A 22,425-nucleotide genomic window follows, 5' to 3' on the forward strand; every position below is an offset into this window, starting at 1 on the left:
CCAGGGAGCCTTTCGGGATGCCTTTAGCTCTCTATTTTGAACCCAACATTGGTCTTTTTAATTGGCTTGTTGTGAACCTTTGGCACCTGAACTTATACACTAGAGCAAACTAGTTAGTCCAATTATTTGTGTTGGGCAATTCAACCACCAAAATTATTTAGGAACTAGGTGTAAGCCTAATTCCCTTTCAGACGTCCGCTGCCTTGTCCGACAGTCCAGTGCGCCAGTTGCCCAATACCAGTCCTAGACCCTTCTGTGCACTCGGTCTGGTGCTCTTCTACCTAGACCAGCTTTGCCAACTTGAACATTTCTTCTTTGATTGAGCTTGGCAGTACATGAGGGTGTTCCTATGGCTTGGACAAATATGTCTAGTGACTTTCCAACTAGTCTAGGTCATGAAACATGGTTGTTTTATTTCCTTCAAGTCATATTTCATCTCTATCTCAAATTGGCTTTAGAAGAGTGAACTTTTCAAACTGAGCTATCCAACCACTTTAGATATATCCAATATGTTCCTAGGGTTATGTAGAGTGTATCCAAAGTATAGAACTGTTGTTAGTTCTTCTATTCCAAGTTTTACCCCTCTAAGGTTGGATTTGAGCTGATTTCCGACTTAGAGACATATAGGTTGATCTTATGAACATGTGAACATACACTTGACAAACTAGTTAGTCCAAATGATTGTGTTGGTCACCAAGCACCAAAATAATATAGAAATGGATTTAACCCCATTTCCCTTTCAACATGTTATTCGACCAACATAGACTTGGAGCACCGGACCGAGTCTGGTGGTACAGCGGACCAGTTACGCAGAGTGTATGTTTCTAGTCAACCAAAACTTGGCGCACCGGCGAAACTTGGCGCACCGGACTAACGTCTAATAAAAACCAGACCTGTCAGGACCCAATGATCAGAATCAAAGTTCAACAATCGAGTTAACATGGCTACACACGTGGCAGGGTTCGGTGGTGCACTAGACTGGTCTAGTGACCCTAATATCTGACAGCTTTCCCCAATGGTCATTGGAGCAACAGACGTGGCAGAGGCCCAATGTGCATCAGACCAAGTACTGTTTGAGGTCTAGTGCACCCAAAAAGTGCAGAATTTGGGCAACGACTAGTTTGGCTTTAGGGACTATAAATACAACCCTCCACGACCCCAACTCACACATGCGACTATTCAGAAGTACATATGCATATACATATTGAAGAAGCAAGGACCAATGTGGCTCAAGTAGCCGAAGAGACGACAACCAATCAGCTGAAGTAGAAGTCCCAATGGCCGGTAATGAGCTCGAAGACGAGGGTGCTCTTAGGCTTCAAAAGACAAGTTACCTAGATATTGATAAATCGACTTTTAAAGAGGGCCATCCAATGTGCTAAGTTTGGATACATCGACAACATTAAGCTTGCGCGCTTAGGCAGTGATGATGAGACAGCCTAGCCATGAAATGATGAAATTATGGTGTTCAAGAGCTTTTGCTTTAGTTCCCGATTCACCCAATGATCCTGGAGGTTCTGAAAAATATGAGATTTACTTGCACAAATCGATCTCTAGTACCATAATAAGGCTTCGAGCCTTGGAGTGTTAGTCCAAAGCCAGTTGGCCAAAGCAAACTGAGTGTTTTTGCCAAGTACTAGTACATGAGATGCATTATCAGACCAAGGCCCATGGAAAAAGAGAGCATGCACAACACTTTTGGCTGCTACAATTTTCTGGCAATCGCTTCATTTTATGTCATGCTTTATCAATATTCAGTTTTACTGTTCTATTATTGTCATTGTCAATCATCAATCCGCTGAACCAAGAATGAAACGGATCAAGCTCAGCGGTTATTTAAACATGATAAGAAGTTCCTTTGTAGTCTGTATGCATGACTGTAAATCTATACTGGGTCAAGTTATCAAGCAGAGCTTTCACCAAATCAACTAATGATACACTGAAACAGATCTTCTTCGAAACAACCCAGAAACTCGAGTTTTCAATGATCGACATTACAATGTACCTCCAAAGGGCCACTAAGATCATAACAGCAAAAGAATGAAAGCCTAAGATAGCTTCTGTATTTTGCATTGTACATCATCCGATATCATTGCCATCTAAATATAAGATTTCATATTGTAACTGAAAGTTTTAATAATCCTGCTGACCAGTATGCAAAGTGCCGACCCTGTGTATCCTCCTATCATTTAGGGCCTACACTCCAAAAAATTCCCCTAGGCTACAGATTAGAATGCAACTATGACAAAACATGATCAGTATGTACTGCCAAGTAACCAATGGGCAGCAGCAAAAGGTAAAGAATAAAGTGCAAATAATAAAAAAGGATTCTAGTCGCGCTTTTTCTCCAAGTTTGCAACTGCCTGTTTCTGACGCTTCTCCCACGCCGGCATCTTCCCTGGGAACACCCATCGGAGGAGCCACTCCCATCCGTAGCAACCACAAAACATTAGAATAGCCCACAACATCAACTTGCCACGCATTCCCTCCGGCAAAGGCTCAAGCTTCATGTAGTCATTCAAATCCCTGAACATATCTGATGTGATCACTGTGAAGAAAGCAACCGCTCCATACAATGCGTACTTGAAGGGCTTGTTCTCCGATATGCTCTGATTAAATGGGTGGCCCATGTAGTTTACAGCAAAGGTTGCCACCTGGATCATCATGTTCACCATGTACGAGACTGTATTCACAAGGTTTGGATGGAAGTCTGAGTCGGGTTCGATGCATTCCTCTGGCATATGCTTGGATGCTTCATTGACAGCTGTGATAAGGAAGAGTATGTGCATGGCGAACTGGCCAAGAATGGAGAGCAGAACGTATGCACAGAATATGTTAGGGTGCGGCCGCTCTGCAGACAGCGTTTGGAGTGGCCGGGCATGGGAGATGAAGAGGAAGAAGGCTGCAGTAAAGACACCACTAATTGTAGCCTGAACATCGCCCAGTTTGACACCATCCAGGTACATGACACTGAGAACATAAGCCGTTGCAAGGCAATTGAGCCCAAGAATCTTGAACATTTGAAGTGTAGTGACTAGGGTGCTTCTCCCCTGACGGATGATGTCAAGAGTAGGGGCAACAGAGGCATGCTTTGCTGTGAAAGGTGAAGCCATAGAAGCATCACCAAGCTTAACAATTGGTGCTGAGCGGCCATCACTTTCATCATTCATTTCATCCAACAATTTCTGCAACTTTTCTTGCTGTCTCTCAGCAGCAGTCAAGGGGCGGCTGCTCGATGCTTTAGCAGAACTATTGGTTGCCGGAGTCACTCGTGATGATGCTTCATTACCAGGCTTCTGTTTTTTCAATTTCCCAGATTTATTTTCAGCTTTGGATTTTGAGTTGACTTTCTGAACTGGTTCAGCATTCAAAAGAGCAATGCCAACATGTGCCTGAAAATTTTCAAAAGATCATGAAATGAATGGCAAAACAATAATATGATAAGGTGGTTAACAAGAGTCCTATATTTAAGTAAACAAATTCAAAGTGCCAGTAGAAAACAACGACAGGCCTAACAAAAGCTAGAATATATGGTTGCCTGAGATTCAGTATTTTAAAATTATTACCATTCAAGTGGTTCACTATCACCATATTACAGCTAAGACTTATCGAACAGGTAATCAGAAGAATAAAACATTAGGCTAATATTGGTCAACTTGAATATCAGTATTCAGTAGCATGGACCTCTGCCACTCACAGTTACTGACTTCCATATGTGTCATACTTCTAGCAAAAGGATAAGCCAACTCTTAAGGAAGTGTAAAGAATGCCCAATTGCATTCTATTATATATTACATAATAGGTGAGAAGTATTACTATGATGCGGTGATACCCTCAACTAATAAAACAAGAAAAATGAATATAAGGCACAAATTATAGGGGATCTCTACACAATCAGCGTCAGAAAACACTTCCAGGATCAATGATTCAATGCAATAATTGTAATGGTAACAAATAGCATGCCTGTGTGGAATAAGGTCGTAGAACCCAAAGTAAGAGTAGTTTCCTATGTAAATTGAGCAAAACTAAGTGGGATACAAGAGAGGTAATCACCTGCTTCAGTGCACCAACATCATTGGTTCCATCTCCACACATCAGTGTCACCCTCCCAACACTTTTGAATGTAGTTAGTACAAGTTCTTTTTGTTCTGGAGCAACACGTGAAAAAACCTAAAAGAACGACAATTAAAAATATATAATAACTGCTAAGCATGCAAATGAAAGCCTTCATATTTTGGATAGGGGATGTAATCTGTTCGCACATACCTTCACATAAGGGATAACCTGGAGAACAGCCTCAGTACTTTGTAGCATTTCAAAACAGTCCCCATTAATACAAAGGTCATGAGATTCTGATAACACTGCAACCTCCACAGCACTGCAAAACAGCAAACAACACAATATCAAATCAAAAGGACACAAACTGTATGTGATAACAATGCAAGAAGAGATGCTAAACAACAGACTTAATAATATATCAACAATAAGTCTGAAAGATTAGAAAGACAAAAGAAATTATATTATTTATTAACTTGAGGAAATGTTTGTAATAATAATCATTTTCCTGGAGAAATGGGACACAATTATAATCTTTATAAAAACTTAGTCTCCGAAACACAATGCTTATGGCATAGACCAGATGATAAAACAAGCAACATAATATTTGTTGCAAGAGAGGGATCAGAATAGTAGAATACTGTCTCTCGCAATGGAACAGGGTAAAGATTTGCAAGGCAACAAAACAAGGTACAAGGACAGAACCAGTGCTGACGGCAGACGGCTCCCACATGAGTGGGGTCTAGGTAAGGAATAACCGAGACAAGCCATACTCCTGCATTTTGCAAAGAAGCTACATCGAGCCCAGAACCTTTGGCTCAGTGGGAAGGCTCCTTACCACTGCGTCAGGACTGTCCTTCCAAGAAATCAAGGTACAAGCTCCACACAGAAGAATCAGTGATGCACTGTATATAGAAATTACCTATATGGAGCTCTATCAGTTTCATCTGGCGAAACCCACTCAAAACCGCCAGTCTTTATCCGTGTCAAGATCAAAACAGGTTTGGAAGATATATGTACTTGGCTAGCAACATGACAGGCAGTCAACGCTTGGTCTCCGGTGATCATGACCTAATAACATCAGCAAGCCAATAAGCACATTAGTCAAACAAAACAGAAATAGCATTGCGATTTTGCAGAGGTTGCTGCTACTAGTACACTAGCATGTCTGCTAGCCTTGGGCAATGTACTTATATATGTATCACATTACTAGCGCAAAAACAAGTTTCCGGCACAGCTGAATTTATTACCAATAAATGGTTACAGGATAAATAGGAGGACATACCAAGTCATGGGAAGATTGTCCGAGTTCTTGTAAAACAGCACCAGAGTCACCCCTTATAGGGCAGTTGAAGACCTGAGTCCAGTCCAATCCAACACGGCCACATAATTAAGATAAACATGCCGTCCAACATAACTAAGATAATTTTGAGGGGAAAAAAGATGCATAAAAGGAAGATTACATACCGCAAAGCCAGCAAACGTTAGGTCGCTCTCTACTTGATCCCTTTCCAAACTTCTAGCTTCGCTAACCTGTTACTTAAACACCAAGAGGTCAAACAAATCTAACCTGATATATTTTTCGTAGAAAAACAAACAAAAAGATATGAACAAAACGTAATAGCTGTAAAATTCAAAGGGCAATAAGTTAAACATATGCATATAATAAACTTGATACGGCGTGGTCTTCTGGGAGATTGCAGAGGGGAGCGTAGCAGTAGATGGGATTGTGGAAGAGAGCGGAGGGGATATGGTGGAACGCTGGGTGCCTTGCTGTATTCGCCACCATGGCTGGATGAGGTGTCCGCCACGGTGACCGAAGCAGGTACCCAGCAGGGAACTTGTTCTTCGATGATAATCCCTAGTACAAACTACTTCCCTCTTTATAGACTAGAGGAGTAGAGGTGCATGATCTACTCAACTGAAAGAAGATAAGCCTGGCGGCTGCTACTGCTAATCCTCTCCTTATTTCTCTCAACTTCTACTGAGGGATAAGAATAAGCCTTCCCCTTATTTCTCTCAACCTCCTAGCCTGGTCTTTATCCTTCTAGCGCCTAAGCCCTTGGGCGCCTCCTCTGGTATTGGCGCCCAACAAAGTTGTCAATAATATTTCCCCCCTCCCCAGCAAAGAGCTCGTCCGCAAGCTCAAACTCAGGATATAGTTGTTTGAAATCGTCCATTGCTTCCCATGTAGTGTCAGTAGCAGAACGTCCTGCCCACTTTACCAACAGCTCCCAAACTCCTCGATTCAGCCGTGCACGCAGTCCTTGCTCAGGAGAGGGTACCACCTTGCCATGCAGCAGATCTGGTAGAGGTACCACTTGATCTGGGGCCATGCCTTCAAACTTCTTTAGAAGTGAAACATGGAACACATCATGAATACGGGCACGTGGCGGCAGCTGCAACTTGTAGGAGACCAACCCAATTCGGTGTAGAACTTGATAGGGTCCATAAAACTTGGGCCCAAGCATGGAGGGTGAAGGTGTTCTGGTGTTGTGATCCCAATTGCAGTACGTTGTTGGAGTTTAAGCCACACCCAATCACCTGGTGAATACTACACATCCCTCCGCTGCTTATTTTGGTAGTTCTTCATAGTAATCTGAGCCGGCAACAACTAATATGCAATCAGACCTTATTTGCAAGCGTGCAAGCGAGCCTCTTGGTCCGTTAGATTATGATCTAACTGTAGACATGATCGTGGTTTGTTAAGGGGTTTTCTATAAATCTACACGAGCTGGTGGTGGAAGGGTTTAAGTGTTAAATGTGATACATGGTTGGATCATAATCTAACGAACCAGGAACCTCGCTTGCACATAAAACCTGATTGCATATTAGTTGTTGCCATCTGAGCCTGTAGCAGCCTCTCCCTGACTTCACCCAAGAACTCATCACGATCCCTCAGTTGTTTGTCTACTGCTGCTACTTTGGCCGTGCCAGCATCGTAAGACAAAAGGGTAGGGGGCTCTGCCATAAACCACCTGAAATGGAGTACACTACACTTGATTGATGTCTGGTAGGAGTTATAGCAGTACTCAGCCCACGGCAGCCAGCGCAGCCATGACTTAGGCCGATCTCCTGCGAGGCAGCGCAGGTACATAGTAATCACCCAGTTCACCACTTCAAACTGCCCATCGGACTGGAGATGCAAAGCAGAACTCATGTTCAACTGCACCCCGACCAGTTTGAATAACTCAGACCAGAAAAAATTTTGAAGACGGTGTCTCTGTCACTAACAATGGAGCAAGGAAAACCATGTAAGCGTACAATCTCTGTAAAGAATGCCCTTGCCACAGACGCAGCACTGTACGGATGCCCCAAAGTGATGAAGTGTGCAAATTTGGAGAAGCGGTCTACCACCGTAAGTATCACCAATTTCCCTCCAACTTTGGGAAATCCTTCCAAGAAATCCATGGATATGTCACTCCAAACCTGAGATGGGACAGGGAGGGGCTGTAAGAGACCAGCTGGGTGTAGGTGCTCTGACTTATTGCGCTGGCAAGTGAGGCAGCCCCTCACATACTCCCTCACCCAGTGAAGGGCCTGATTGTTATAGAAGGAAGCTCACCACCGATGCACTGTCTTCTACATCCCTTCATGGCTGCTATCGTGGGCGTTGGAGAGCAGCTGCTGCCACACGGTTGATGCATCTGGTACAAAGACTGTGCCCCGGAACAGCAGCAGACCATCAGCCATTGTCCAGCCCTCTGATGCTGTCCCTGCTGCAATTTTGGAACGCAGTTCCGTGACTTGTGGATCCCCCCCCAGCTTCAGTTCGCAGTGTTTCAAATATCTCAAAGATGGGTGTAGAGATACTGTGAACTGCAAGTGCTTCCTCATCGCGCCGAGACAAAGCATCAGTGGCTCCATTCAACTTGCCCGGCCTGTACTCCACTGTCAGGTCATAACCAAACAATTTACTAACCCATGTATGCTGTGGAATTGTGGACAATCGCTGATCCAGGATGTATTTAAGGCTGTAATGGTCAGTCTGTACGGTGAAGGGGCGGCCCCAAATGTACGGACGCCAATGTCGAACAGCCTTGACCAGCCCAATGAGCTCCCGCTCATAGGCAGGGAGCTTATGATGATGGGCTGCTACCGCCCTGTTGGGGCAAAGGCGCAACGCCCCCTCGCTCGATCATCTCCACAGCAGAAGCGGAACATGTCGGAGGAAAAGGAAAAGCATGCGAAGACTGAATAGCGAGAGCCCCATGACGGAGGGAGCGTACAGAACGGGCGAAGGCTTAGGCGCTCTCCTTCACAGTGGGGAATGGCGAAGGCCGCCACGACTACCGAAGGCTGAGCGCGTGGAACGCGAAGACTACGTGTCGTTACCCGCACGTTATTGTAATAGGGGGCCCGTGTGTAACCACCCCGTGCCGCAGGGTCCCACTTGTAAGTCGCTGTGTCAGCAGAGTTGATAGTGTGTATGTCCATGTATGTACTTAATCACGCTGTAATGACCCACGATAACCCCTGGGAGGGGAATATTACAGGGATAATGTAGGTAACCAGGGGCATAACCGTATTTGACAGGGTGGAGTCGTTCCCCTGGTTACCTATAAATACCCCCGTACAACAATGCGGGAGAGAGAAAAAACATTGTTGCTCTAATACATTGTGTTAGCTGGCATCAAACTGTTATCGTTCTCTCACTGTTTGAGCTAGTCTGACCACATGTCGGCTAGTTCCAACACGCCCGGCTGAAGTAGGCGATGGCACCATCCCCTTGGTGCAGCACGGCACCAAAACCGACGCATGACGCATCGCAGTCGATGATGAACTGCTTGTCGAAGTCTGACATCTGGAGGAGAGGTGCCGACATCAAGGCTTGCTTGAGAAGTCGGAACGCCTCCTCGGCGTCCACAGTCCACCGAAATGCCTCCCGCTTGAGGAGCGCCGTCAGGGGGGCCGCCACCACGCCGTAGCCCACAATGAACTTGCGGTAGTAGCCGGTGAGCCCGAGGAACCCCCGTAGCACCCGTAGAGAGCGTGGGGGCGGCCATGCTTCGACATATTCCACCTTGGATGGATCCATAACGACCCCTGCGGCCAAGATGATGTGGCGAAGTACGCTACAGACTCCTTGCCGAAGAAGCACTTGGATCTTTTGAGGGCGAGCTTGTGGGTGCGTAGCACCTGGAAAACCTGCTTCACATGGAGATGTTCTGCCCATGTTCTAATAAATACCAGTATATCATCAAAAAAGACTAACACAAATTTCTGGATAAACGAGTGGAGGATCTCATTCATCAGTGATTGTAAAGTAGAGGATGCATTAGTCAGTCCGAAGGGCATCACCAGGAATTCGAAGTGTCCTCGGTGCGTGCGGAAGGCGGTCTTGTCGATGTCGTCGGGGTGCATGCGCACCTGGTGGTAGCCGCTGCGGAGGTCGAGCTTGACGAAGAACCTCGCGCCACGAAGTTCGTCGAGGAGCTCGTCCACCACGGGTATAGGAAACTTATCCTTCACCGTTTTGGCGTTCAGCTCACGGTAGTCGATGCAGAACCGCTAGGATCCGTCGGGCTTCTTGACCAGCAACACCGGCGATGAGAATGCGGATGTGCATTCCCAAATGATGCCTTGGTGAAGCATCTCATCGCATTGTCGCTCGATTTCATCCTTCAGGAGTTGCGGGTAGCGATAGGGGCGGACTGCCACTGGCGCAGTCCCGGGCAGCAGCCTTATGCGGTGGTCCCACCTGCACGGTGGTGGAAGACCCCTGGGTTCGTCGAAGAGATCACCATAAGACTCCAAATAGGGTCGGCAGCAACTCCTTTGCTGTTGTTACCGCCGTGCAGCGTAGCCCTGAGGCGCCCATCCCATTCCACGTAATGGCACGACCGTCACGCCAAAATGTCATCTACAGTGCATCAAAGTTCCACATTATGGGCCCCAAGGAGCGGAGCCATTGAACCCCCAAGATGATGTTGAAACCGGCAAGTGGAAGGACGAAGCAGTCGATGTTAAAGCCCTCTGAGTCGATGTGGACGCGATGTCGGAGCACGACGCCTTTGCTGGTGACTCGATCGTCATTGGCGACCTTGACGGAGAGTCCTTCGGGAGGGGTGACCAACAAGCCGAGCTGGCTGGCCACCTCCTCTTGTATGAATGTATGTGTGGAGCCGGAGTCGACGAGGGCCACCAATGGGTGTTGTTGATGCAGACCTTCAGCTTCATGGTTGTGCCAACGTCAATCCCAGTGAGCGCGTGCAGCGGGACTCCCAACGCCTCAACGGCTTCTTCCAGATTCTGATCTTCATCTAGCTCGACCAAAAACACCCCCTTGCCTACACACTTGTGATTAGGTGTGTATTTTTCGAGGCAATGGTAGCATTCCCCACTCGCCCTTTTTGTTGCCAATTCTCTAGGTGTCAGTCGCCGGAACCTTGGCTTTGGGGTTGCTGCTGTGCTTGAACCCGTAGGATTTGGCCGATCAGTCAAGCGTCTGGCGGTGCCCCGACCTCCCACGACCACCTCCAAGCGTCACTCGTACGCTCGGGCCAAACTCATTGCGGTCTGCAGGTTGGCGGGGGATTGTAGCTCGACATCAGTCTTCAGGGGCTCTGCTAGCCATGCGGTGAACAGATTCACTTGTTGTCCCATCGTTAGATCAGTGCAACAACAGAGCAACGTGTAGAACTGTCGTTGGTAGTCTTCCATCGTCCCAGTTATGTACAGCGCCTTCATCTCTGCTAGACTGTTGGTGCGGATCGACGGCCCGAAGCGTATGCTGATGTAGTCGGCGAAGCATGCCCACGACAAGATGTCGTGGTCGTGCTCCAGGGCTAGTACCATTCGTTGGCGACGGGTGCCATACCCTTTCGTCGGCCATGGTATTCATGCCTCGAGAGTATGTTTCGCACTTAATCAGCCAGGGAAGGGGATCTGACTCACCGTCGTAGCTAGGGAACTTCGGCTTGTGCCGCCGAGGACCTCCCTCGTCGTGGTGATCCTCCCGATGGCCGAAGTTGCCACCACCGACGTCGTTGCCTCTGGCGCCGGTGTGCTGTGCAGCAAACCCTTCTGATAGCTCTGTCTCCATCCACTTCTCAGCTTCCATGCAGGCTAGCCGCGTGTCATGGGTGTCTAGTCGTCCATTGATGGTGGTGATCTGTGCCAAGGTCTTCATTTGCTGGTCCAGGATCTAACGCAGTGTTTCAGCGATAGAGACGTGCTCAGGATCTTCGAGGCCGGACATGGTGGTCGATGCCTCAGGTAGTTCTGATACCAAATTGATACGGTGTGGTCTTCTGGGAGATCGCGGAGGGGAGTGTAGCAGTAGATGGGATTGTGGAAGAGAGCGAAGGGATATGATGGAACGCTGGGTGCCTTGCTGTATTCGCCACCAGGGCTGGATGAGGTGTCCGCCACGGTGACCGAAGCAGGTACCCAGCAGGGAACTTGTTCTTCGATGATAATCCCTAGTACAAACTACTTCCCCCTTTATAGACTAGAGGTGCATGATCTACTCAACTGAAAGAAGATAAGCCTAGCGGCTACTACTGCTAATCCTCTCCTTATTTCTCTCAACTTCTACTGAGGGATAAGAATAAGCCTTCCCCTTATTTCTCTCAACCTCCTAGCCTGGTCTTTATCCTTCTAGCGCCAGAGCCCTTGGGCGCCTCCTCCTCTGGTGTTGGCGCCCAACAAAGTTGTCAATAACAAAAATATGTTTCAAATAAGTCAATGAAATATGCTTCATGGAATCTAACTTCTAGACCCCCAAGCTAGTGAACAAAAAAATCAAGGGAAATGTATTTTGTTCAAAATACATCATTATCTGGCCTTTGGATAATAGATTAACTCAATGTGACAGACATCACATGCACGAATCAAAACATATCAAATAGCATATAAAGAGTGCAATTATGAAATTCATATAATGATTAATTTCCTAGTATTAACTTATATCCCATTTTTATATAACGACAATTCTTTGAACTATCAAAGTCATTAAAAACGCAGGATTCCGATTTCCAGTAAATATTCCATCAGAGTATCACATCAGCATGTGAAGTATCATTGAATTATCACAAAACCACAATGTTGCTACAGCCTACAGTTGGAATTTGGATGGTCACTTTGCATTAATCATAAAGTTTTATACTCTGTTCTGGCTCGGAGAATTTATAATTCCATCAGATCATGCCACAAGCTGCATGCGTGTTGAGTATCATTGGATTATCACAGCCACAATGCTGGGCCAATTAGAATTTGGATGAACCTTTGCATCAAAGAATCAAGAAGCTTTTTGCTGTGTTCTGACACAGGACTTTTATGGAAGTACACTGACAAAAGAATAACAGAATAGAAGAGAATGGCTATAGGCAAATGACATGGTTAATATCAACAGAAACTTACAGGCATCTCAGGAAGCAATTTGTATGCAAGAGCCAAGACCCGAGAACCTTGCCGTGTGTATTTCTTATATGTCTCCACATATGCAGCAGGTAAATCAACTAATCTCTCTTGGATAGTCTCAGGTGCACCCTGAAGATCACAAAGTATATAAGACCCATGGATATATCTAGAAAAAGACGAGAATAAATAAGATCTTGGAAAAGAATTAAAATAATCTCACAGGGCCATCAACCAGAGAAATAGTTTGACTGACAAGTTCTTATGGACCGAAAAAATATATTTCATGCCTTCTTGTTTTCCAGATTATGAAACTCAACAGATATTGTGATTTTTTTTTTTTTGCCAGCTACAATATTCTCCCTTTTTAACTATGGTAGAAAGATACTGCACATAACTACTGAATAACAGCTATTCCAATGTAGATTGATCGAACTACAGCATTGGCTGCATCATTAGTTTACTGATGCCCCTATGTTATTGACATTTTTTTTCTGAAGACTTGACATTGCAGTTATGGGAAAATTCTAGAAAATGGTTTCCTTTAGTTAGCAGAAACAGAAAGTGGGGCTCCCACGGTAATTTCATTAACAAATTTAGTTTATAACTTTATATACAAGCCACTAAAGTATACCAAAAAATAATAACAATCACGCTAATAGAGAGTACACAGGAAATTTGAGATAATACTTTTTTTCAAAATTTTGCTTAAACTGCAGATGAACAAAATGAACTCAGCTTTCAACTTTAAATAGATCATGTGGATGAATGTCAGGAAGCATGGAGAAGATCTCTGCTGTAGTGCTGTCAATATAGATCTTGTTAGACTCATGTTTAGGGTTAGGCTAGGGTTCTCTTGTATTTACCTGATTATCCCTTATGTAATGGGCTTGGCTCACCTAACTCCCCTATATAATATACTCCCAACCCTGGTTTAGAGTTAGGGCTTCACGTATTCCATCAGATCTGATGAAAATTTCTGCTTTTTTCCAGAGCAACGGTATGGACTACAGAGGACTGTCTTGTGATTTGCTCCAAACCTCAAGCGCTAAATATTCAATGTATCAAAACCCTATGAAGATCAGTTTGGTTCCTCCAAGGTATAGATGTCTTGGAACAAGAGAAAATACTATGTTTCATTATGCTACAACAATGATCACATGTACATCTAAGGCCAAAAGATACTGTTTCTGAACTACCCCAAATAGGAACCCTTTATTAACTAGTATGGGGTAACAACTTGTGTAAGACCATGAGACCGAAATTTCAGTGGATCTCTCAGAATTCTTACCTTAATGAAAGCGTAAAACCTTTCCTGAATACGGACAATAACAGACATTCTCTTCAAGTGAGAAGCAAAATGGTACCTGTGCACAATCTGTACAGGTTGACCACCAGGCCTGCAATTGAAGAAAAACATGAATTAACACATAAATTTAATAACTTAAGTTCACAGTGGATCAGGAAAAGCAGTAATAACTAATTACCACCCAAGATATTCTTTCCTGGTGACAACAATGACATTAATTTTATGATTTCATCAGGCTCCCTCGATCATAATCACACTTGCTTAGGCCACTCAGTGCAGAAACCAGTAGTAATTTCTATGCTCTAGGAGTCCGTATCAAGAAACTATCTTCTACAATGCAAGTTTTTTTATCCTTGGGTCTTCTCAGTCATTCATCCCTCCTCTCCTCGAAACCTCTGTTCTCGCTTTCTTCCTCCCTGCCCATCACTACTACTCTTGGAACAAAATGTGCTAGCTCTAGAAACATCAACAGCTAGCTTTGCACAAATTCGCACATGAACACAGGAGACGATGATCAAGTGCAGACCAGAGGTCAAGAACGCAAGCAGGCTGTAGGCACATTGTACATCCTTGTGAGAAGTAGTTGATGCCAATCAAACGTGTAGGCCCCACCATGCGCTCACAGAGCCCAACTCCCCACACCGCCGTCCGCAGCAGCAAGCACATGCTGTGCGCCAGGCCACACGCCCAGGACCAGTGTTGTAGTGCAGGGTGTGTGCACACTGCACAGCCATATGCGGCGTCGGCAAAGGCGAGGACCCAGGCACACAGGATCTGGAGACGCCGTTTCCGTCGTTTCATCTCTCGATTCTCACAAAGACACCGTTTCTTTTTTAGGAACCTTTTCTTCCTATTTTCTTCTCTTTCCTTATCAAATCGGTTGCCACATCAGATTTTTGATTATGTAGCAGGTTCATTTAATTCCTATAGAAACATCCTGGTACTGCATTGGGATCCAGGTTAATACATACGACAGCTTACCTTTTAGACATGGCCTTCTCATCAGATGTGTAGATCCAGTCTATGCCCTTTATAGCAGCCTTTTCGAGGGGATCACCAACCTTTATTAAGATGAAAGATAGCATCAAACTTCTCCATGGTTACTGGTTCTACTTCAGACCTTCTAAAAAGGCAGTTAGTTATTAGATAAATGCACACAACATACCAGCTTGTTGTCGACAAATACCAATGCATGACAACTGGAAAGTACTTCTTGAGTTCGGAGGGGCAGCTTATTTGCATCAGATATTAACTCAGTGTCATCTTCCAAAGTAACAATACCTTGGAACTCCTGAAACGCAGGGTTTGTCATCCCATGTTCACCCTCTTATTGAATAAGGAAATAAACTAAGCATAACTTACCATATCATCTGATGTCAGAGTCCCTGTCTTATCAAAGCAGCATATGTCAACCTGATAAAAGAGAACTCTTAAAAAGCTTGAAAAGAAAGGAGAAACATGGACTCATAAGGTTTCCTTACTAACCTTCCCAGCGAACGGTATTCTGAATGGCTCTGTGCAGAAAATACCACGCCGAGCCAATGCAATTAAAGATGTGTTGACTGCTATGGAAAGTTCCATTGGCAATTCCGGGGGTATCACAGAAGTAATAATCAATGAACAACTCAATAAAAGTTTATATCTACTCCTTGTTGGGTCCTCTAGTCCCTATACACAGATAAAACAACAGTTCATTAGAAGACAACAAGCAGCAAAATGAACTAAAGAATAGGATAAAAAATAATGATTCCTCTATAGATAATATAATTTCTGGTGTTACCTTCACAAGCACATAACCAGACGCAATAATTGCAAAGAAGAGCAAAAAGAGTATAAACAGGCCACTTTCCTTGTTATTTGCAGTAACCTATTATTTTCATTAAAATGCAGGCGTCAGATTTTCATGACTTCGAATATTTTACTTTCATTACTGAATCGAAAGATATTTACCCTCTCAGTTGAAAATAAGATAGTCCTCATCAATTTCCCTTGGCTAGTCTCAAATCCAGTCCTCAATACAAAAGCTAGACAGCCACCATCAGGTGCTCGAAGATTTACAGACTATAAAAACAAACATGTCAGCAACGGAATTGGACACAGACAGATAGCTCTGCTCAGGAGATGTATCTACCTTATCTGCAGTGTGTTGCAATACTTTAGTGCCACCAAATAGGATATGGTTCTTATCCCGCTTTATAGATAGCATATCATCAGGACTACGTCCAGCAATTGAGACCTATCAGTAGATGTAGTCAGAGCCTTTGAAAGAACAAATAATTATGCAGTTAAGGCATAAGAATAGGGACAAGGAAGTTAGTCGGTAGAGTTTTGGCTACGACAAAAACACAGATGCTATTGAAGCATACTGTTAATTTGCTGTCCACGATGATTCAACTATAATAGCTATACAAAATGAACTGAATTTTAAGCTTGGTTTTTCTATGGAACCCAGCCATCTGGTAACTTGGTTGCAAATTTTAATAATTTCATGTAAAGCATTAGTTTTTGAAGGACAGGCATGGCGCAGTCATGAGAAGCCTTGCCACTAAGCCAAAGGTCTAGGTTCGATGCAGTCTCTACAAAATATAGGGTAAGGCTTGCCTCGGTTATTCCTTCCCAGATCCCACTCAAGTGGGAGCTGCCAGCATGGGGTCTGTCCATTTAAGGGCATGTACAACCCCATTAAATGAGGGGTCTCTAGGGGGCTAACTGAAAAAAATACAAGAGACGGGCTCTTCGTGAAGAGTCCATCTCTACACGACTCTCCATACATATTGTCTCTTAACTGCATTTATGGTCTAGAGTCTTAGTGTTGTATCATACAGTTTCTTAATTGTCTCCTGTACTTGAAAAACCGAGCCACCGTCCCAGGGTTGTACATGCCCTAAAGCATTAGTTTTAGTTTAATATATTTAATTTATTTAAGCATAGTTGACTCTTGTAAATTTTAACGTATTCAAACAGAATGTGCAACACAAGAATGGCAAACTGTAATAGTCCAGGAAATGACTCTTCAGTTCCAATTGATGAACTAGAATGGCAACCAGAATGCATTTAAAAAAAGGATTGAAAGCACAAACTGTCACAATGAAACTACTTTTTCTAATTAAATACATCCAAGGGAAAACAAAAGAAAACCTTCCACTGTGGAGTAGATTCTCCTGTAAGAATAGCTTCATTTACTATTGCAGACCCAGCTAACAATAGCATATCTGCTGGTACAGATCTATCTTCACCACTAGTTGAGCGGCCTATTGACACAATATCTCCTGGTAGTAGTTCAGTCCCAGGAATTTTAACCCATCTGAACAAAGAACACACAATTAGGATGGGATATATGCTGAAACAGAAAAAACTTAATTGAAATGGAGAATCCATACTTTCCACATCTATAGGTCAACACAATCTGGCTATCAACTTTCACACGTCTTAGCTCAGTCAATGTCTTCAGCCTATTCTTTGCCATAGTAGACTCAAACAGGAAAAGCATGAAAAGTGTAAACAAACTGTAGTACCAATACTCATCCAGGCACCAAAGAACAACACAAAAAACCTGCATAAAGAAGCCCTCACTAAAGATATATAAGTGAGTTTACTAAGTATTGAGATAAAAGAAAGTAACCTGGAAAACAAAAAATGGTTCCATTATTTGCTCTTTCATTAATTTCTGAAATGTGGGCTGTGGATACTCAAATCTGGAGAGAGCAATAAATATTGTCAGCCACTGTTGCCAGACAGATGAATATTGTAAAAAGATCAATCATGTTCAATATGATGCAAAAATCACAAGTACATTGGTTATTTGATTTAAGACATACAGATTCAGATGCACCGATGCCCACTGTCCACAATTGAAATTCCCTAGGCACATACTATGTTCTTACTTTAGTTCTACTAATAGATCATCCCTACAGCATATATTCCTCTATTTAGTTCATAATTTGGAATTACAAAAGTTGCATGCTGCAGATGTTACTGCATCCTCCCACCAGTGTAGTCACAAATACATGTCGTTTTGGAATTTGGACGGTAGCATGGTCTCCAAAATGCAGTGATCACTAAAACATATTACCTCCAGTCACAAAAAAAACTTGTTGTTTAGGACAAGATTCGATCAAACCTAAACCAGATATATTAATAAATACTCCCTCCATTCCAAATTGTAAGATGTTTTGGGTTTTTTATATACATTGATTTTACTATGTATTTAGACATATTGTATATCTAAATACATAGCAAAAGCTATGTATCTAGTAAAAGCCAAAACATCATGCAATTTGAAAAGGAGGAAGTGATAATTGTTTTATTTGGTAGCATGTAAATTATATGTACCTATTTGTAAACAAAATGCTTGTAAAATCTCTTATATTTGAAGGACTTTAAGAATATATTATGGTCAAATATAGGCAATGAAGACCATACAAAGTCAAATGTGTCAAGTATTTGCGATCAGAGGGGGTATTATATTACATGTACAGAAAACAAAATTATAATTATTGTCAATGTCCTTTCCCTACACAGATCCGGGAATCCAATCTGAACACTTGGAATATTTATACCAAAAAGTTGGATAGCAAGTATGGCCAAATTAGTCCAAATTAGCTGTGGTTGGCTAGCTAGTTGAAGAGTGAAGACTTGGCAAAAAAAAACACCCGTCAGCCCTCCTGTTTGGATGCACTAGAGCTAATTTTTAGTTAGCTAGCAATTAGCCCTTGTATCCAACCAAGCTCAAAGTATGAAAGGAGTCCACTATAGCAACAAGTTATGTAGCACATCCATGTATGCAGAATCCCTTCAGCTACTCACCTACTCTTTTAAATCTAGTCCACAATTGAATCATCTGTTACAGTACAACTTTGGATAACATGTGAAATGAACATGCATCACAGATCAGCAACACTCCACTCTCGTAGTGGGTTCCCCATAAGTTGATCTGTGAATTTCCTTCAGGATGTAGTGCTGGATGGAGCAAATTCTAATATCCAATTGGGCATTGTTTAAGACGTTAACCTTAAATCAAGTTCATCCTTACCCTCTTAAACTACAATTGTGTTTCTTGTGTTTGACCTATGAAATTCTTGACTATACACCTATCAGTTAAAAGTTCTGTAGCTCAAACGACTAAAAACACAGTATGAAATAGGAGGGGAGTGGCAATGCAGCTTACACATTTCTACCCCACTTATCCACAGCAGTGCTAATCTTGGCCTCAGTTCCATAACCAGTGCCCTTGGCATAATGACTGATCAACTCCTTTGTTGGGTACCGGAGTTTTAAAAAGTTATCTTTCTCCGCAGAGTAGATGAACCTCTGCTTCCGAAAATCAAAGTAAATCTCCGCTGTCTCACCTGCAACCGAAGTTGAGGCCACCTGAACAAACACTCAAACAACACAAACTCAGTAACCCCCAAACTCCCAAAGAGAGCTGAAGGCACAACAAGCTCTCGGGAAAAAAAAACATTTTGAACTCACATTTCTCTGTATGTGCAGGGGTACAATCTCCTTTGACCCCAAAAACTTAGCCGGAGTCACCTTACACACGTTAGCGGCACAGATATTCTTGACCTGTAATATTGCCAAGCTCAAGCTTTTCAGCCCTAAAATCTAAAGAGTTCAAACAAAAATGGATAATGCTGACTAGATGGGTTAAGAATTGAGAGGCGACTCGCCTTGGAGTACCCGATGAAGGCCCGGAAATCGACGAACCAGGCCGTGAAGAGGAAGGCGAGGATGTGAGCAGCGGAGAGCGCGGCCAGGACTATGAGAGCATCGGTGAAGTCGAGCGCCGGGACGGCGAGCAGCAGCCAAAGCGCATAGAGCGCGAGGAAGGGCCAGAAGTCGAGACGCGACGCCCAGTGGCGCCGCCGCAGCAGGTCCACGCCTTGCACCGACTTGCCGTTCACCTCGAACCGCGCCATGCCGGCGCCGCAGCCACCCGGATCGGAGAGCGCTGCGGAGCTACCGTGAGTCTCAGATCGGGTCCTGATGTGGACCAAAGAGGTGACACAAGTGATTCGGGGAGGGTTTACCGACTCGGCTCGATGGGACTCGACCGGCAGTGGCGACCGGCGGTGGGCGGCGGGCGGCAGCCGCGACCAACGCGAGGGCTTTTGGTGCCGCTGCTGCTTCGCTGCGCGGTTCTACTCCGTCTCCGTCCTCCGGGTCGATTTTGCAAAATCACCGTCTATCAGAAACAGATCGAGTCGTGATCTGTTATTCCACGCGTTCTCTTCAGCCCCCCGCTTTGAGGGGCTACTCAAAGGGCCTGTTTGGTTCAGCTTTTTTCTGACCAGCTTTTCGAAGAATCTAGTTGTGGAGAGAATCTGGTTGTGTAGAGAATATGAGTATTATTAGGATTACGTGCGGAGGAAGATAAAGTTGTCTATGGGGCTCAGGATCTATAAAGTGACGGATTACTACTATTGCGACGACTTAACCGATTATATGTTTATGTTGATTTTGAATGGTTTTTACTCAAACGAATTTTATAGAAGCCGACTGAAATGCTGAGTGTTTGGCAATCCGCAGCAGCTTTTAGTGGCCAGAAGCTGCAAAAAGCCGAAACAAACAGGGGCAAACTGCTCTTTAAAAAATCTAGGCGATCTCTTTGATGGCAACGACTGTTATGCAGTTAGTCCTTCTGTGCAAACGTGTAAGCAAACCATTTAATTCATTGGATTACAATCCAACCACAGATATAACCATGGTTTGTTATGGGTTATTTATAAAGATTATTAAGCTGATGGTGAAAAGGTTTAAGTGTTAAATGTGACCTACGGTTGGATCACGATCTAATGGATCAGATGATTTACTTGCACACTTGCACAGAAGAACTATTTGCATAGCAGTCGTTGCTTGATGGCCGGAAAAAGAGAAAGAATCCTTAAAAAAACCAAGAGAAGCCAGAAACTATAAAATATGGCTTTTACTAGCTCTTCTTCCTTATTCCTCTCATCAAGCACACATTGTGAGAGAATCTACAAAAGAAGCTGTGTTTTCAACCAAACAGTAGGCTCTTTCTAAATATGAGGGAGCCTTTTTTCTAGAGAAATAGCTAGAGCTAAGACTAACCACAGTCTCACCCCCTCCCCTTGCATGGCGGGCGCAAGGGCACTCGGACGGCTGCAGCGTGGCCCTCTACGTCATACACTACGCGCTCGCACTCTTCTCTCTCTCCCTCCAGCTATGGCGTGTGTGCGGCTGCCCTCCAAGCACTGTTGACGTGGGCCCACATCTAATTATTAGTAGAAGAAAATTAAAAGTAGGTAAAAAGTATGTATAGAAAAAGATATTTTATGGTTGTAGTGGGTATAGGGGAAGAATTTAGGGAGAACCGCTGCAGAAGACGAAGAAGTAGGGGATGAAATGATGATGATGTGACACAAAAAGTGATATAGGGGGAGAATTTTAGAGGGAACTGCTACGGATAGCCTAAAGCTGGCCAAGGAGGAGCTCTACCAAAGGAGTCTTAATGTCTTTTTAGATTAAGTTAAGAATATAAAGTGATTGATTTACCCGTGAAGCTAACTAAGAGTCTGTTTGGTTGGGTTGTGCTGTGAAAAAAGTCGCTCTAGGCTGTGAGCTGTAAAAAACGGCTATAGACTGTGAACTGTTAAAAATCTTAAAACTGTTTGGTAGAACACATAAAAATCTACTAAAAGTTCTTTCATATATATTTTCATAATTCCATTCAAAAGCCACTAAAAACAGGTCTAAAGGTGCTTTCGGTTTTATACTGCGAGAAAGTCGGCTTTTAAGAAAAGCTACTTCCTCGATCTAGCCCTTTGATTTTGGCTTTTGACTTTTAGCGAGCAAAATCCAAACCAAACACACCCTAATTCATTATGAAATAGATACCAAGTTCAGACAACACAACAAAATGTTCAAAGCAAAAATAAGCCTAACCGTTAACCTATTTAGACCAATATTGAATACCTAACAACTATTTTATCTATCAATGACTTAATGCTAGGAAAAACCAGTTCTGACTTGATCACGCAGGATCCACAACCAACTGGATGAACAACGAACCAAAATGCGACCCTAAACCAAATGTTTTTTATGTAAAACACCCTTGCGGCTAGTTGCAGCGACCCAAAAACAGAATAAAACCACTCCAGCTATGAAATCGTAACGGTCAACTAATGCGTCTGTCCAGCGGCGCCCAACCTAAGTCGCGACTGAAAACCTCCTTAGCCAGCTTTTGATACACCAATTTCCTTCCACCAGCCTTTTTCTTTCCTTCTCTTTCTGCAGCACCACTCAAGATTCTAGCTAGAAACAACATAGAATAATAACATCAGATGGATCAATCAGAACTTTATCACAAAAGTAGATATTGTTTCTTACTCTCCAGATTGCCCATAACACCGCGCTACAACCTACAACAACTAGATTTTTGTCAGATTTGTTGAAGTTGTTAATCCAATCACCAAACATTCGGTCAGCACTACTAGGAATGTAGTAAATATTCAGACCAACTCCAGCAGACTCTCTCTCCGTATCCGTAGTTAGCACGGCCAACAGTTTCTCTCTCCTCTCTGTATCCGTCCCCGTTTCCAGCAGACTCCGTATTTGCACTCCGCATGCAGTCTATGACAGCTGGGGCCCGCGAGCAGCCGCGAGCGCATGCAGTCAGCTGCGGAGAGGGGAGAGAAACCGTGGAAAAGGGGAGTGCAGGTACAGGGCGTGCGTTTTAG

At 43.8% G+C, this 22,425-nt stretch overlaps 1 protein-coding gene across 3 annotated transcripts; it reads right to left on the minus strand.

Moving 5' to 3' along the window:
- Window positions 1-1,935: 1,935 nt before the first annotated feature.
- Window positions 1,936-19,991, minus strand: LOC103635679 (probable manganese-transporting ATPase PDR2). Of its 3 annotated transcripts, none has more exons than XM_008658076.3 (22): window positions 19,756-19,991; window positions 19,396-19,684; window positions 19,199-19,291; window positions 18,894-19,096; window positions 17,349-17,421; window positions 17,107-17,279; window positions 16,865-17,030; window positions 15,858-15,962; window positions 15,677-15,787; window positions 15,507-15,593; window positions 15,212-15,394; window positions 15,089-15,139; window positions 14,892-15,017; window positions 14,708-14,787; window positions 13,709-13,817; window positions 12,421-12,549; window positions 5,524-5,589; window positions 5,342-5,413; window positions 4,979-5,127; window positions 4,267-4,378; window positions 4,054-4,170; window positions 1,936-3,392 (listed from the first exon to the last, which is right to left on the minus strand). In XM_008658076.3, exons 2-22 carry the CDS (start codon window positions 19,642-19,644, stop codon window positions 2,331-2,333), a joined length of 3,516 nt encoding a protein of 1,171 aa, XP_008656298.1. In that variant the 5' UTR covers window positions 19,645-19,684; window positions 19,756-19,991; the 3' UTR covers window positions 1,936-2,330. The 3 variants fall into 3 exon arrangements, with proteins under 3 accessions (XP_008656298.1, XP_008656297.1, XP_020398032.1); XM_008658075.3 differs by having other exon boundaries at window positions 1,952-3,392; window positions 19,396-19,676; window positions 19,756-19,986; XM_020542443.2 differs by having other exon boundaries at window positions 1,952-3,392; window positions 19,396-19,676; window positions 19,760-19,967.
- Between the last annotated feature and the right edge of the window lie 2,434 nt (window positions 19,992-22,425).

The sequence above is a fragment of the Zea mays genome, chromosome 8 (assembly GCF_902167145.1).
Source record: "Zea mays cultivar B73 chromosome 8, Zm-B73-REFERENCE-NAM-5.0, whole genome shotgun sequence".
Taxonomy (NCBI): domain Eukaryota; kingdom Viridiplantae; phylum Streptophyta; class Magnoliopsida; order Poales; family Poaceae; genus Zea; species Zea mays.

What these genes read in the sequence shown, in the direction of transcription:
- LOC103635679 (XM_008658076.3), bottom strand. Translation starts at nt 19,644, where the DNA reads ATGGCGCGGTTCGAGGTGAACGGCAAGTCGGTGCAAGGCGTGGACCTG. An exon ending in CTCTGACATCAGATGATATG is followed by an intron (nt 15,018 to 15,088) that starts GTAAGTTATGCT and finishes CCTGCGTTTCAG; the next exon opens with GAGTTCCAAGGTATTGTTAC. An exon ending in ATGTTGGTGCACTGAAGCAG is followed by an intron (nt 3,393 to 4,053) that starts GTGATTACCTCT and finishes GAAAATTTTCAG; the next exon opens with GCACATGTTGGCATTGCTCT.